This window comes from Aquarana catesbeiana, linkage group LG03, assembly GCF_042186555.1.
Source record: "Aquarana catesbeiana isolate 2022-GZ linkage group LG03, ASM4218655v1, whole genome shotgun sequence".
NCBI lineage: Eukaryota > Metazoa > Chordata > Amphibia > Anura > Ranidae > Aquarana > Aquarana catesbeiana.
The window spans coordinates 310,125,641-310,143,428 of record NC_133326.1 but is presented as its reverse complement, the minus strand read 5'-3'; the positions used below and the strand labels follow the sequence as shown (position 1 = coordinate 310,143,428).

Sequence of the window (17,788 nt, the reverse complement as noted above, 5' to 3'; positions counted from 1 at the left end):
TGATCATTTAATGACTTTCAGGTGCAGGCAGAGTAATCTCCTTCACTGCAGTTCCCAAAATTAAATAGAAGTCCTGGCCTCCTCTATATTGGGCCGAAACTTTAATTGTTGAGAAATGCGGCCCCCCCTCCACTCCATCTTGAACAAATGTGGCCCCGGGGAAGTTTTTAAAAAAAAAATGTATGCAGACTCTTTACAGTGCCCTTTAAAGAGCGATCCATGTTAAATTGCTTTTCAGAGGGCATTTGACAGGCAGTGGGGAGGCATTATAGTGCCTCTTTACTGCCTGATGTAACCCTGCAATGCTGCACAACAGCACACAGTCGCAGTGCTGTTTGTCAAACTGTGCACTCTGAGATAAAATTGCCATGACGGTGAAGCAAAGCATCAAGGTGGTGCCATATGTACAGCCCTGTCCAGCTGTATTTTGACAGTTTGGGAAGGTAGCCGGGGGTTGGTTAACTGCAGCTCAGCAGCCCAGTTCTCCATCTACCCCTCTGAAAGAGCCTGAAGTGCCCAGTAGTTTTGGATTATTGTACACTTGTCACCCTGTGAAGAATGATCTATGGTAAATTGCTTTTCAGAAGGCATTTGACAGGTAGTGATGAAGCGTTATATTGCTTAATCACTACGTGGTTTAACTCCTAAAAACCTGCACCATTGTACGCAGCTGCGTGGCGTCCCCATTCAGTGTAATTAGTCACATTCAGCTGCTCAGGGATAATTTTTACGGTGCGGCAAAGCTTCATTGCTGCAGCATGAGTACACCCCATCCCCATTTTTGACACTTAATATATTTTTCTATTTTTTTTATATCATATTTTGGGATACTTTATGGATTTGGATGTTTTGTTTATTGGTTTGATATAGATATATTTACAGATTTAGTCAATGTTTAAGTGGGTTTAGTTACCCACCCTTCATAACGTGTTGGTGTGGTCACACATCACAAATAATTTTATTTATCAGTTTTTAGATATTACCAATATTTTTTTTTTTTTTTTTTTTTTTTTTACACATTTCATTAGATATTATTATCACTAACACATTCAAAATTATTGGAGAGAGATTGTAGTATTGAGTTTGGTTTATTTTTGGATAGATTCATTTAACATACACCTAGGCACAGCTTTGTCTTTTTTCACTTTTTTTTCTGGTTGAGGATTTTCAATTAGATAGCAGCACCAATTATTACACCCCATCCACTGCCTTTGCCTGTGCGTTACACCCCTCCTAACCCTTGCATTCTGTACTTTACATATTGTAAACATGCGGGGTGATTAGATTCAATTACTTTTATTTAAAGGAAATGAAAAAGTTCACACAAACATTAATCTTCCCTCGCAGGGGGTTCCACCATCACTTTATAAACACACACTTCAGCCTCCTGGCTTACTCACTGTCAGCTTCTTGGTGTTCGATGGCGGGGCACATCTTTCCCTTCTACAGACGTGCACACACAAGCTGCCACCTGCAGCCTTAGACCCCGAGACCTCCTGTCTCTTTCTCCTGGAGCCGTCTCCTACTGGGACCCTCTCAACCTCCTAGGCCAGACTTCCTCTCTGCCGGGCGGAGCTGTCTCCAAGTCTAAGCCCTGAGCTCTCTTACTGGGAGGATTATGAAGCCAGCCCACAGGTGTGCAATTAGCAAGCCTAACAAAATCAGGCGTAACCTGCCAGTATACAACGTGACACGGGGTTGCATCTCCACAATACACACATTTTAAATCCCTCCCACCATTAACACAATTTTGCCACACCCAAATGCACACTGCCTGCAGTCTAGGGGAAGGGGTAGTTGGCCTCAGGCCTTGGTAGAGGGGCTCTGTCAGGTAGGCTATACTGGGCCCCATGATTTCTAACAGCGACCCTGTATGTGTGTGTGTGTGTGTGTGTGTGTATATATATATATATATATATATATATATATATATATATATATATATATATATATATATTATATACACTGTGTATATATATATATATATATATATATATATATATATATATATATATATATATATATATATATATATATATAATGTATATATGACAGCATGCTGCCACTATCATGTTCTGTAGTTTTATTAAAGTGCACCCTCTTATCTTCCCTCCCTAGCCCCAAGCCCACCAAAAAAATCCTTATGTAAGTGCAGCCTTGTGCATGCATGTATTTTGCTGTTCTAAAGCCGGATAATATATACTGGAGAGATGTAAACAAGTCATAAGCGTGTATAACAGCTGCATGTTAGTCATAACTCCCATATCAAAATGTTGGCACTTGCCAGGATTAGATTCTGTTTATCAATCTTCCAATTTAAGTGATATAAAAATAGATATCATTTTCACATTTCTACTCTACTTTGATATTTTTGTATTATATTTGTTTACTGCTTATTGAGCCTGAGAAACTCTGTGTAATGTGTTGTGTTATGAAGTCATCTGTTGTATCAGTGCAACACTGGGCTGCTTTATCCAAATGTTACCCTAAGTAGGATTTTCTTGCAGATTGATTAACCCCACAGTAATATCCCTTAGCCTTTTATAATATGCAGACCATGAGTACTGTTCAGTACATTCTCCTTTTGAATCTGCTGAGAATTCTGAAAACAAATTGGCCTTCTGTGCTTCAAACCAATGGAGGAGACAATGGAGCAGCTTTGTAATCTGCATTATAGATCAGCATCTGACAAACATTACACCCAATATGGCTTTATCATTTTAGTTTTACTTGAACCACTTTGTTGTTTGCTTCATTTATTTCTGTGTAATTCTCAAAATGTTCAGAGTGATGTATATGTATTGAGAATCCCACAGGTTTGCATTGACCATACTTATTTAGAACAGCACACCTAAAAATGTAGTACCCCTTTCATTTGCAGCCAATCAAAATTCATTTCTGTGATTTGACTTAAAAGTCTGGCTCAAGCCAAAATGTTCTCTTTAGTTCTGGATGAAGTCAGGAAGGGTTAACATGTCTGTCAGGTTTTATTATATTTTAATAATCAGGACAACCAATTATGAGAACCTGTATTAGTATGTTTTGTTGCTGTCTTTGTACACATTGGGGAGATTCCTTTTTACAATAACAGCATTAAAGACCAGGCAGAGGGTATAACTCTCCCAACTACATGAAAGTAGGTGTCATGTCACATGACGTATGAAAATCAATGTTTCCCTATGGGAACCGTCTTAACTGGTCCGACACAAGTCGGTCGGACTTTGAAAATGCTCCCTGTACTACTTTGGTCCAACTTTGATCCTACTTCATTGATTATCATTGAAGTTGGATCAAAGTCGGATCGCCGTTCTGCATGATCAGACTTTGGCATGCGACTTGTGCTTGATGATCTTGAGGGGGAAATCCGCGCCAAATTTTAAATAAAAAACCGCCATGGGTTCCCCCTCCAAGAGCATACCAGGCCCTTCGGTCTGATATGGATTTTAAGGGGAACCCCCTATTCCGCAAAAATGACGTGGAGGTCCCCCGAAAATCCATACCAGACCCTTATCCGAGCATACAGCCCGGCCGGTCAAAAAAAGGGGTGGGGACGAGCTAGCGCTCCCTCCCACCTGAACCGTACCAGGCCGCATGCTCTCAACATAGGGGGTGGGTGCTTTGGGGCAGGGGGGGCGCCCCCCTGCCCCAAAGCACCTTGTCCCCATGTTGATGAGGACAAGGGCCTCTTCCCGACAACCCTGGCCGTTGGTTGTCAGGTCTGCGGGCGGGGGCTTATCGGAATCCCAGGGCATGATGGGACGGTGTTGTAATGAGGGGCAGAGTCACCTGATGACATCACCCGGTGACCACGCCCCAAGTCATTGCGCACACGGTATTATAGTGGGAGAGAGTGTTGTGTCAACATCGGAAGAAGAGAAGAGGGAAGAAGATGACGGAGAAGACCAGGCCACCGCTAGCAAAAGAGCATGCAGAAGATAGCAGAGGAGCCCGGCAGAAGATACCGGAGAGCGTGGAGAAGAGGCCAGAGAGCGCGGAGAAGAACCAGAGACCGGGAGAAGAACCGGAGAGCGCGGAGAAGAGGCCGGAGAGCGCGGAAGAGACCCCCGAAGTCGGAAGAAGGCCCCCGGAGCTGCCTAATAAATTACTTTAAATACCTGTCTAGTGGTTTTTTTTTATTGACACTTTTTTCCCCAAGTGAATGGGTATGGGTACGATTTACCCCATACTCATTCACATAGGGTGGGGGGCTGGGATCTGGGGGCCTCCTTATTAAAGGGTGCTCCCGGATTCCAATAAGCCCCCCCGCCCGCAGACCCTGACAACCAATGTCTAGGGTTGTCGGGAAGAGGCCCTTGTCCTCATCAACATGGGGACAAAGTGCTGTGGGGTAGGGGGGCCGCAGGGCATGCAGACTGGTACGGTTCAGGAAGGGGGGCGTTCGTTCGTCCCCACCCATTTCCTGACTGGCAGGGCTGCAGATAAGGGTCTGGTAGGGATTTTGGTGGGATCCCCACGCCGTTTTTTTCGGCGTAGGGGGTTCCCCTTAAAATCCATACCAGACCTAAGGGCCTGGTATGCCCCTGGAGGGGGAACCCATGCTGGTTTTTTATTTAAAATTTGGCATGGAGTTCCCCCTTAAGATTCATACCAAGCACGGTGCCTGGTATTGGTGGGGATCCAAGTCGGATCCCTGTTCATTGAAAGTCGGACGTATGTCGGTTGCAAGTGGCAGGGCAAAGTCAGATCCAAAGTAGGACGGCTGTCGTGTCGCACCAGTGTAAACCCGGCCTAATGGCAGGTAACAAATGGCAGCCACAAATGTTAACGCATTTCATCTAAACTGGGCTTATTCATGACTAACACTGCTTACATAGTGCACATTGACTAAGAGTGTGATTAAAAACATATGGGTTCAATAAACTTTATGCAAAGACACATTTTAAGGAAGTTTGTGGTGTCTCCAGAATGGCATTGGTTAGTGGGGATAAGTATTTTTATCCAGTATAGGCATGGAGTGCCTGGAGTGTAGAATGCTTTCAGGAGGTGGTAGAGAAGTAGTTGCAGCGGTTAAAACCTAAAGCTAATAGTGATTCCTTTATATCTAACATTCATAAAAAGGAGTTGGATGAAATACAAAAATGGAGTGATAAGTGCAGCTGACAAGGGCAGAGCGGTGGCTGTACTCAATGCAGTGCTATATAGTGTGTGACAGACCTAGCCAGGGGAGAGACTTTTGGAGGGGACTGTATGCTAGCCTCTTGCCGATCGATCGGGGGCCCTTGCATTTGGGGGAACGGTGCTCTTTGTGAGCTGTATGCCTGGGGACCCTTGAGGTGGTATTACTGTGGATTTGGGTCCTGGTCCCCCAGGACACACAGACTCTGGGGAGCCTGGATTTGCCATATTGGAATAGTGGCTGATTAATAATGCTGGGACAGATACTGTTAGGAGATGCTGATGTAAATTCCAGCACCTGTCTGTCTGTTGTCTGATAAAATGTGTATTGTAAATAAGTCTATAGTATGGGATCTAAGAGTCATTAGATTCCCATTGATGTTTGTGTTAATTAACTCTGCTATTGTGTGAAGAGTCTATGTTGATTGTGATAATGTTGATTGGATTTTCTGAACTACAAGACGGCCTGTCTGGCCTAAAAGTCATGTCTGAGTCATCTAGGCTGTCTAAAGGGATTCGTTAATTAGCTCATGTTAATTAGGTTAATTAGGTTACAGCTGTATTGTTAGAGTAATATGAGCAGGAGGTCTGCACCTCCACTTTTAGGGTATAAAAGCCTGTATTTTGCAATAAAGTGAGATTCCTGTTTGAACTTACATACAGCCTGCCTGGTGTTTGTTCTGAGCTATCACAACTGGGTTAGAACGGCACATGATTCTATAGCTGCAGAGGAGTGTTGGAAGAGTGGAACCAAGCGAGCAAGGGGCTCGTTACATTGGTTGGCAGCCGTGGGATTTGCTCTCCAGTTACTGGGACACTTCAAACCAGCCTGCAGGAGAGCCACGCTGAAAGACTTACTTGAGAGCCGTGGAGGGAATGGTGGGATCGTGCTTACTTGCCGTGAACACATCCAAACCATCACCTGGATCCAAGGTAGCAGGATAGCAGGAGAGGAGAAATACCAGCCACCATGGATGAGGAATTCAGAAGGAGGTTGTGAGAGGAGATACAGCACAGAGGACCAGTATCAGAGCAGGTCCTGCTAGGATGGTTTGATTCTATCCGCTGTGAACTCTGGAAGGAAGCGCTAGCCCGTGAGCAGCGACACCAGGGAAAAGTTCTCCCCTCCATCCATGTGAGGTACTGGTCGCAGTATGAAGTGCGAATGCTGTTTTTGGGGGAACAGCCGAAACAGGAGTGGACAGCCGAGTTAAGCAGGCTGATCCGGGCAGAAATGCAGTTGGACGAGAGCTACAGAGCCCTCCAGTGGTATGTAGCCCAAGTGTGCCCATGGACAGCGGATGACAGCCCCACGGAAGGCTTTGACTATGATGGCCTGGGATTGTTATACTGGAGGCTGTCCGGGGACCCTGACTTTGGAAGTGATCGGGAGTGGCGTTTGGAGGAAATAATGGAGCACAGAGAGCGGAGACTGAATGTCCCAGAAGTGCACTGGGCACTGGAAGATTTGGAGTTTCTGGCCGTTCAGGAATGGGAGTTGGAGATCACATACAAACAGCTGTTAGACTCTGCTCAGCAGCAGGGTGGTGCTCCCTTTGCCTGGGACTATCATGAAATTCCAGTTGACAACTCTGAAATCCTGGCTGAAGAGTTGACAATGTGGCAGAGTAACGGTGTGCTTTGCCAACCTGCACCCGCAGCTATGGAGGGGGAGGTCTTATGGCGGATGCAGCAAGTGCTGACTGACCTTGATGAACCTGTTTCTGCATTGGATGATCTTGGATGGAGGAATGTGCCTGTCCAGCAGAATGCCAGAGAATCGGCAGTGGAAAATCTGAAGATTGCCGTCCCCAAACCTGAAGTGCTGACAACAGGGCAGAGCTCTGCTAACCTCTGCCCAGCACTGATAGCATCTTCTGGGTTCCACGGAGAGGAGATGGTGAACCTTTATCCCCAGACACCAGTTGCAGAGACAGGGGATTTGATAGACTTTTCTGCTGAGGAAGAACAACCTGGTGAGCCTCCAGCAGAAGAAGAGCTGTTATTAGGGCCAAACTTTACTGTGCTCTGACCAGCACTGATAGCATCTTCTGGGTTCCAGGGACAGGAGATGGTGAACCTTTATCCCCAGACACCAGTTGCAGAGACAGGGGATTTGATAGACTTTTCTGCTGAGGAAGAACAACCTGGTGAGCCTCCAGCAGAAGAGGAGCTGTTATTAGGGCCAAACTTCACTATGCTGTGCCCAGCACCAACAGAAGTATCTGTGAAGTTACAAGGAACTTCCCCAGCTGAAGCGCTGGCAACCGGACAGAGGGTCCAAGATCTCTGCCCTACACCTGCGGCGGTTCCGGAGGCTCAGGGTGAGAAGGAGGTGGTCACTTCCCAGCAGCAGATCAGGATACAGGGGGAGAAGGGAGAGGAGGTGTTCGTCGTCCCTCCCCAACAGTTAGCCGGAGCAGATGGTGTGGGGTTTCCAGCAGAAGGGCTGGCAACAGGGCTGAGTACTGCTGGACTTTGCCCTCAACTAACAGAGCATGGATGTCCTGTGAAGGTGGATGGGACTTCAGTCTCCACCTGTATACCCCAGGGATGCTGGGCAGTCGGCCCAGATCCCCAACAGCATGACGGAGTGAGCCCAGACACCCTGTCTTCTCTCCAGCAGCAGAAAGGACTCCAGGGAGAAGGGCCAGTCCAGGCCTCTCCCCAACGGCAGATATGTTCTCTGAGAGAGGCAGAGGTTGGCTGGGTGAGTAATGCTTTGTTTGGAACAATTTGTTTGGGGTACTGTGTGGGTACAGGCATTAGAGGACTGGAACTACTGACTAACTTCGGAGTCAACCCGTCTGGGGTCTCCTCCTGTGTTAGTCTCCTGCCAAAAGGGGAGAAATGTGACAGACCTAGCCGGGAGAGAGACTTTTGGAGGGGACTGTATGCTAGCCTCTTGCCGATCGATAGGGGGCCCTTGCATTTGGGGGAACGGTGCTCTTTGTGAGCTGTATGCCTGGGGACCCTTGAGGTGGTATTACTGTGGATTCGGGTCCTGGTCCCCCAGGACACACAGACTCTGGGGAGCCTGGATTTGCCATATTGGAATAGTGGCTGATTAATAATGCTGGGACAGATACTGTTAGGAGATGCTGATGTAAATTCCAGCACCTGTCTGTCTGTTGTCTGATAAAATGTGTATTGTAAATAAGTCTATAGTATGGGATCTAAGAGTCATTAGATTCCCATTGATGTTTGTGTTAATTAACTCTGCTATTGTGTGAAGAGTCTATGTTGATTGTGATAATGTTGATTGGATTTTCTGAACTACAAGATGGCCAGTCTGGCCTAAAAGTCATGTCTGAGTCATCTAGGCTGTCTAAAGGGATTAGTTAATTAGCTCATGTTAATTAGGTTAATTAGGTTACAGCTGTATTGTATAGAGTAATATGAGCAGGAGGTCTGCACCTCCACTTTTAGGGTATAAAAGCCTGTATTTTGCAATAAAGTGAGATTCCTGTTTGAACTTACATACAGCCTGCCTGGTGTTTGTTCTGAGCTATCACAACTGGGTTAGAACGGCACATAGCTGTAGTTCTAATCCCGGAACATTGGATGACCGAACAATCAGATGTTGCGTCTGCAATCTGATTCTATAGCTACAGAGAAGTGTCGGGAGAGTGGAACCGAGCGAGCAAGGGGCTCGTTACATAGTGCTATATAGGGATGAAGCCCTAAGACAGTTAAGTGATGTAGCCACCTATTGGCCCTTGCTGTCTTATCCCACTGTCCCTTTAAAAAACTGTTGGATCATCTAATAGAGGAGGGCAGGTCCATGGGATTACGTTCCCCCAAAACTGTGAAGTGTCTGACCGTGTGTGACCCAATTACACCAATTTTTCATTATTTACCGAAAATTCATAAATCGGGTGTAAGACAACCATTCCATGATTTATGTTTTGATGTTGCACTAATCACTGTTTTCTGTTCTCCGTGACTCCATAGGAAAGAGGTGTTTCCTCTGTTCCACCTTTGGCTTTCTCTTGGCAAGATTCTCTTTGACATGTTTTTCTGCTGTCTCTGACCCACTTAGGTGAATTTAACTGCTTGCCGACCAGCCTCCGCAGTTGTACTGCGGCAACATGGCTTGGCTGCGCGAATCGCCGTCATATTACATTGCCCCCTGCTCGCCCATGGAGCTGATGCGAGTTCCCGGCGGTCGCGATCACCGCCGGGCTCTCGCGATCGCTTGGGGCACACCGAGAACCGGGAACTGTGTGTGTAAGCACACAGTTTCCGGTTCTCTGAGGGGAGAACAGACAGAGTATGAACAGCGATCTGTGATCTCCTCTGCACAGTCCCATCCCCCCTTCAGTTAGAACACACAATAGGGAACACATTAACCCCTTAATCGCCCCCTAGTGGTTAACCCCTTCACTGCCAGTGACATTTTTACAGTAATCAATGCATTTTTATAGTACTGATCACTGTAAAAATGCCACTGGTCCCAAAAATATGTCAGAATTGTCCGACGTGTCCGCCATAATGTCGCGGTACCAATAAAAATCGCAGATCGCTGCCATTACTAGTAAAAAAAAAAAATTAATAATAAAAATGCCATAAAACTATCCCCTATTTTGTAGACGCTATAACTTTTGCGCAAACCAATCAATATACGCTTATTATGATTTTTTTTTACCAAAAATATGTAGAAGAATACATATCGGCCTAAACTGAGGAAAAAAATTGTTTTTTTTATATATTTTTGGGGGATATTTATTATAGCAAAAAGTAAAAAATATTGCGTTTTTTTTTCAAAATTGTCGCTCTTTTTTTGTTTATATCGCAAAAAATTAAAACCGCAGAGGTGATCAAATACCACCAAAAGAAAGCTCTATTTGTGGGGAAAAAGGATGTCAATTTTGTTTGGGTGCAATGTCGCACGACTGCGCAATTGTCATTTAAAGCGACGCAGTGCCGAATTGCAAAAATTGCTCTGGTCAGGAAGGGGGTAAAATCTTCTGTGGCTGAAGCGGTTAGAGCAGAAACAATTAATGTTTCTCCACCACTATTGAAAGAAGTAGTAGAATAAGAAGATGTAGGTGTGATTCTCTTTGAGATGGATTTCATGAGCTCTTTGCACTGGACATTCAACTGGCTCCTTCACTAAAACCTTTTGAAGTTCTCCTGATGACCTCTGGTACTGCATTTCCTTCACAACCTTCATGATTTCCTCTAATCTACTATCTGGGGGTGGTCTTTTTTTGGCATTGTTCTTTGACGTGTCTAGCCTTTCCACTGCCATAACATCTCTTTACAGCAGGTTACCCAGTGTTAACCAATTTAGCTTCTTCTGTTGAATTCCCTTTTGAGGCCAGGGCAATCACAGCCTTCTGAACTTCAGTGAGAGATTGTATGCCGGCTTGAGCCTGAACCCCTTAAAACCACTGTCTTTTAAAAATCAGTGAGAAATTGTTGCATTCCAACCTAAGCCCAACCCGCCTGAGCCTGAACTGCTTGAGTCAGTAAATTTTGCACCTCAGAATCAGATTTGATTTCCCCTGAGGTTTCAAAGTCTGATTCGAAAAAAAAAAATTAATCTTCCTCTTCCTCAGGAAATATCTCTCCTACCTGAGTAGAACATAATAAAATCTTTTCTTATTATGGAGTTGTCTTTATACCAGTGAGAAATTCCTCCCCCAACAAAGCTTCCTTTTTTTTAACTAATTCATGATAAGTAGGAGAGTTTCTAGAGCTACTTAACAGAAATGTCAAGACTACAGGATGGTTCGGGCAGGCTCCCTGCAAAACTTGACCAAGTCGAACTTTGTCAGTGGTTCATGAATTAATCCTTTGATCTTATGCGCTCAGACGATATAGCTGGACAGGTAATTTCTCTCTTTTTTTTGTGCTACACCTTCTTGAAGGTGCCAGAAAATTTGGCATGTAGTCACCACTGGTGTAGAAAAAGTCAAGTGAGATTATTACTGTAGTCTCTACTCCATCAAATAATGAAACTTTTTGTGACTGTAGGCAAAGAGGGATTGTATCTCGCTACTTGCATATAGCAGAGTATACATGTTCAGTTTTTTTTTCAATCAACCAGTGGGTTGAACTGATTTACATCAGACAATTAAATGTTCACCTGCCAGACTTGACTCTCTGCCAATCTTTGGCAAGAAGGCTCTACAGAGTTCACTACAGATTTCTGATATGTAATAAGTGCTGCTTTCCAGAAACAAAAAATTTGAATAGTGCAAAAACTTGTAAACCAATGTGTACATATTATGTTAAAAATGATGATAAAATACAAAACATAATCACTTCAGTGATTCAGTGCCAAACCATGATGTAGTGGCATTCATAAATTCAATATTTCATGATAAATCTAAGAAAACAAAAACAAAAGCACATGCCCCTGATGATGTCAACAATGTAAAATGATATTAAAGGTTTGGCTTTAAAAAAACAAACATGTCATACTTACCTGCTCTGTGCAATGATTTTGCACAGAGCAGCCCCGATCCTCCTCTTCTCGGGTCCCCTGCCGGCACTCCTGGCTCCTCCCCCTTGACCAGTGCCCCCAATAGCAAGCCACTTGCTATGGGGGCAGTGGTATATGCTTGCTCCTGAGCCCTGCTCTATGCGTCCATAAGACACACAGAGGCGCGGCTCGCCCCTGCCCCCTGATCTCGCCTCATTGGCTCACTGGCTGTGATTGACAGAATTGGGAGCCAATGTCTCCCGCTGCTGTCTCAGTTAATGAGGAGATGGGGTCCTAGGACAGCCGAGGCTTTCATGCACATCACTAGATTGAGAGATGGCCCAGGTGAGTATTGGGGGGGGGGGGGGCTGTGGGGGGAGCAGCACATAGAATAAATGAAAAACCTTCAGGCTCTACAGCCACTTTAAAATGCCACTGACCACCAATTATTGTTTTAGGCGGGTTTAAGTACCACTAACCACTAATAATTGTGGTATTGTTTTGGGGAGGCAGCATTTAAAGCTATTGTGCACCCTGCAATTGCAGAGCAATGCAATTTTATCCTACAGAGACTTTTAAAGGCTAAGCACACTTTAATTTATTTTAACCACCTCAATAGCAGCATATCTTCATTTCAAAAAATTGTGGCAAAAAATGAAAGAACATTGGGGTGTCCATCTTCCAAAAAAAGTTTTTTTTTTAAGTGTACCATACTGGCATTTGTATTTGTTACCATTTTTACTAGAAAGTAAGGAGCATTTTTTTCAAAACATTTGGTCTTGTTTCTTTTATATAGTGAAAAAAAAAATTCCAGTGGTTATTAAATACCAAAAAAGCAACCTATCTTTCTAAAAAAAATTATATAAAATTGATTTGGGTACAATGTTGCATGAAGGAATAATTGTCAGTCATCCTATCACAGCACTGAAGTTAATCGCTGAAGTGGTTAAGATAATACACACTAAAAGATGCAACAAGTATATGGACCCTTTAGGATGATTCTCCTTGAAGAAATTATGTTCCCAGACAGTTTACTTTATCCAGCAGACTGTAAGGCAATTGTCTGTGTTTATCCTCTATATTTAGCTGACAGCCTTTCCTTGACTATGCAAAACAAACTATCACACCAGCTCCTTTTGAGATGAACAGATAAATGAAGATACGGCAGTACTGTGTAGTAGTAGAATAATGCAATTCAAGAAATTAGAGTGACAGCCACTGTAGCACAATTAACTTCATAGCAGATACCATGTGGCACTTACAATCTCATAGTCAGCTCTCCTTGGTCCTACAAGGCTGACAGAAGATACAGGTGGAACCCACTCCACCTTCTCTGCTTTCCTTCGCTCTCTGGTAGGCACTGAAGAGTGATCTGACGAAGAATCCAGCAGCATATCTACCTGAAGTCTCTCTCAGCTACCCTCTTCTAGCATGTTCTCTCACCATGTCCATCTTCCCAGGCTGACCTGTAGAGGATTTTACACATACTGCAGACTCACACATCTCCCTTTTCAGTTGCCATTCCATAGAAATAAATTGTGGTGGTTATTTTGGGTATATTTAAGTAATTAAGACCAACTCACCACCTGTCACTGGTTGTTAAGCAAGCTGTCAACTTTACAGCCTACAGCTCCCTAGCAACCGGTGATGCTGACAGTGGGCAGAGCCTGATGGGGAAGCTGAGACACTAGTTCCCCATCCAGTTCGCTCTTTTCTTGGTATTGACAGCAGACAGGGGGAGGGGGGATTCTAAAGCCAATAGCTGGCTAGCTGTTGGCTTTGCATCTGCCCACTGTTTGCTGTTAATCACAAGGGAAACAGACCTGATGAGAAACTATTGTCTGTGAATTTCCAGTCCACCACCCAGTTTTAAAACCCTCTGCGCTGTGCTGGTTGTGTGAGAGGTGCATTTGCAGGCGTAAGCTCAGCTGCACTGAGGACCAAGTGTCTGTTTGAACACTTTGGTCTTCACACGTGGTGAGTTCCCCAGTTTACAACAGGTAAATTAATTTGTTGCCTGCACAAAAATTCGTTGCACAGAGTCTTACCAGAATTCTACAATGTGTCTTATACACTCTATATGAGTTGCCCTGAGAATGTTTTCTAGTGGCAGCAAAGCAGTCTATGTGTAAAAGTAAATAATTGCTGCCATACAACAGTTGAAAATGCCAGCAAATGATTGTATAAATATCACCATATATCACTACTCTTCAGCACTTTTCAGATGATCTCCCATATAACTTGGGGAGGCTTCATCAACAGAGATAAATAGAATGCAACTATCTTTGCATGCCATACAGAAAAGTTATTGTTTTGTGTTTTTATCTGTACACTTTAAAGTGTCATTAAACCCAGACTATAAATAACTCGCATTACATGTTAGTTTATATACTGTAACATAATGTACATACTCACAAAGTCACTAAAGAATTTGTTTTGTGTAGAGTGAAATATACCTGGTTGATCCTGCCTTAAGCTGTCCCTCCCATCTTCTCTGTGTCCCCATTGCAGCCTGAGCTGTTCTCATATAATGAGCATGCTCCAGTTTCAGTTCCCTTCTAAGCTCTTCATTTCCTCCTGTTTATTACATGTGCAGCCCACATGACTATAGAATTGCACACGTGGGCGTTTACACAATGGTAAATGACACTCCCCATCCTTCTCCTCCATGTAACACTATGGGTGCGGGATATAATATGCTGAATGATTACATGCGCTAAGAGACTCACAGTAAAGCTTAGTTTTAATAAATCAGTATTAAATACATCAAATGTAATTGCTAATACCTGTGAAGTGAAAAAAGATCCTTGAATACAGATGCCGCCTGTACAAAATGAAAGCTACACCATATTAATGCACAGCAAATACACTTGATGTTTAATAAAGATTTATAGGGAGCTGTAAAACAGTTTTTTATATTTATGATTTGTTTTGAATTGCTCTTCTGAATCAGGGCTATGCAGAGTCCTTCCCAATCATGGTTGTACAGACACAGACTCATGCTGTAGGGAGCATCAGCAGAGTAATAGAAGCCCATCCCAAGGATCTTTCTTTGCAGAAGCCAAAGAACAGGGAAAGATCTTGTGAACAGCGCTACAGATGTAATGTACAAGGATTTTTTCTTAAAAAAAAAAAAAGCAAAATACAGTACAATGTTTATCCATACAGTAAGTGAGTGGTGCTCACCTGTTTCTTATAAAGCAGTCATATTATCTTTTTCTATTTACAGACAGTTATCTTGGAATGCTGTTCTGAAGCTCAGTATTTGCTTTCTTCTGCTTCTGATCCTCAATTGGTAACTCAGGTATATTTTCCATTCTAAATATCTTCATAAAAATAATGCTACGAAACAAACCCTGAATAATTGTAAATGGTACACATTCTATAATTTAATTATTTACTGTTTATCATAAATTTACTTAGTGAGTCTCACTCTGTACTCCTCTCCGTTTGGTAGGTATTGCAGCAAAATTTTGCTTTGCGATATTAATCTTCTTAAGTGAGAAAATGGATGTGATGCTTGCCTATGACAAGAAAAATGATTCTCTCACAGCTATAATTTCCTTCATTTCACAGGCTCCATTTGACATCACTTTGCCATCATTAATCAGGCTGGAGAGAGTCTTTGACCTGACTCACGGCTGTATGTTAATGAAGGGAAGCCTGTTAGATTGGGTAATGTCACAGTTTACCTGAGCTATACTATGTTGTCACTTTTACTTATTTTGTTACCTTTTTTTTTAAGATATGTAAGATTTAAAAATATTTGCTATTTTTTCTTGTGCTAGATTTTTTTTTTGTATAGCAAAATATTTTTTTTTTTTTATAATGCATTGATTACTGTAAAATATGTGTTAAAAAACAATCTTGCTGTTTCCCTTTAATTTCTGAGACCAGAAATAAAATTTTCCAATTGTAAAAAGTTCTAATAAAGAAATAAAATTTGTTTGTGTAATGTGGCAGTGCTTGAAGCATACCTGTCATGGACCAATATTGTAAAAAAAAAACAGTCTGCAGTTAATACTTGTATTGCTACCAGGAGTGTTTAAGAGGTTGGAGCAACAGTTTTTTCTTAAGAAGATTTAAACCATATGAATAAAAGGTGACTCTTATATACACTCCAAAACTGGTAAAGTTTGTTCCAACCTTTGTCACTGTAACTTTTGCTGGATAGCTTGGACTACATGTAGAGTAAAATATATAATAAAACATGGTAAGTAAAAAAGGAATCATTATATTGAATTAACATCATTATACATTATCATGCCTTATTATGTTGTTTAGGATGAAACATTTTGCACAATAGTGGGCCTTAATGTGGACCACAAGTGTATTTGGAAGGTTTGTTTTTTCACAACCCCCACTTCTCAAATACAAATGGCTTAAAAAGCCAGTTAAGATGAAAATTTGTCCTAAAAAAGGAAACCTACATTGACTCTGGTTCTATTGATTTCAAGAGATTATGGTGAGGTCACCATGCCTCCAGCTAGTGCTGTGCACTCACATGACACTTGACTGTGCTCCAGCCCATTGCAGGAGTGCATTCTCACATAATTTAGAGCACCCAGGTCTACCAAGAAGCACCATGATGTCTCAGAAGTGTTGGAAGATAGGACAAGCTACGTTTATTTTTTAGCCAACATTTTACAATGTATTCAATCTATTTGTATTTGGCGGGTGGGTGAATAAAGCAGACTTTCCATTTTTAAGTGAGCCAGGAGCATACAGATGTGGAGTCCCCAAATTCAGCTCTGAGGTCTGAGGTCTGGTATGCCTCTCCCATTCCACTGTGTTCCTAACTTCACAATAAATATCACTTACCAATAGAATCTGAAATTATAGGGGATGGATAGTGCTCTGTTTTTTGCAGTTGAAAGTCTATTTTTGTACATTGAATACCCTAAGATCTAGGCTCCTGGGGCATTCAAAGAAAAATAGATGTATCAAGACATCAACAGTAAATCAGCTGAATATGTCCTTATTGAAGTTCCAGATATGTTCCAACAGGTATTTAAAGAACTTGGAGCGCCACTCAAAGCACTGCAAAATTTCCCCCTGCCAATGTTCAAACAAGTTCATCTAGGTTAGCTGAAACAGATCCGAAGACAGAAGGTAAAAACGCTGCACACTGAAACCCAGCCACTATATGGGGCTTAATCATATGAATAAGCCCCGTAAGCAGGGCGAAACACATCAGAGGAGCATAGGCAGGAGGAGTTCAGGCCTTGAAGCTGTATCTTTACCTTTATATATAGTGGCTGGGTTCTGGTGTGCATCGTTTCTATCTTCTGTCTTCCAAACACGCTTTTCATACTAATGTTGGCTTATTTGAAAAAAATATTTTTGTATGAATAAAAGACATATAAATGTATATTCTTTAGCAAACAATTAATAAAAGTGTACTCAATAAAAATCTGTAGTGGCTGAGTCATAGTAGAACTCCTCCAAATGGTCCTTATTAAAATCCACACATGGCTTTTCTTTAAGCTATAGGCATAATGTCTCATAAAATGTTTAAAAAAAAAAATTGTAATGTAGATAAGATAAAAAGTAACACGCTTGTCTCCGCGATATCCAAGAGTTACAAAGAATCCATAAGAAATTGTGCAATATACAATCCTCCTGGTTTAACTGTAAATCTACAGAAATCAAAGGAACTGTAATGTGTAAAACAGCTGCATGTTATAATACATTGAAACAGTGTCCCCTTAACAAATCTGCCTAATTTTTCGTTTAGTGGTATGCAGGAAGGCAGGTGCCCCAGCCTCAGGACACCACACACAGACACACACAAACACACACACACAGCCAGCAAGAATGGAGTTGCTGCCGGCCCGGGCACCTACCTCTCTGTATGCCACTGCGGCAAGTACCAGGCAAATTTGTAAGGCTGACCCTGTGTTTTTAAGTTTGTTACTTTCTATCTTATCTAAATTGTAACTAATTTTACAAATATTTTATGATACGTTATGTTCGTTGAGGTCTACTATTAGAGGTATACTCTAGAAATTACGTTTAGATATAAATAAAAGATAAAATAGAAGATATTTATAAAACTGCTGCTAATTCTGCAAATGACAACTGACACAGCAGTTGAAATATATGCATTCAGAACTTTAAAAGTCTTGATAAAGTTGCAAAGAACAGCTATTCAAATGAGATACACCTCATTGAAGATAATTAATTACTTATAAAGAGTTAATAAACTGATAAATTATT

The 17,788-nt window shown here is 42.4% G+C and overlaps 1 protein-coding gene across 3 annotated transcripts in view; it reads left to right on the top strand.

Moving 5' to 3' along the window:
- The window catches only part of CFAP54 (cilia and flagella associated protein 54), a 545,361-nt gene extending 527,814 nt beyond the window's left edge, over positions 1-17,547 (top strand). For all 3 annotated transcript variants that reach the window (XM_073620268.1, XM_073620266.1, XM_073620265.1), the window contains exons 68-69: positions 14,799-14,873; positions 15,146-17,547. In XM_073620268.1, coding sequence (XP_073476369.1) covers positions 14,799-14,873; positions 15,146-15,265 — 195 coding nt within the window. In that variant the 3' untranslated portion in view covers positions 15,266-17,547. The remainder of the gene's footprint in view (positions 1-14,798; positions 14,874-15,145) is intronic.
- The last annotated feature ends 241 nt before the right edge of the window (positions 17,548-17,788 follow it).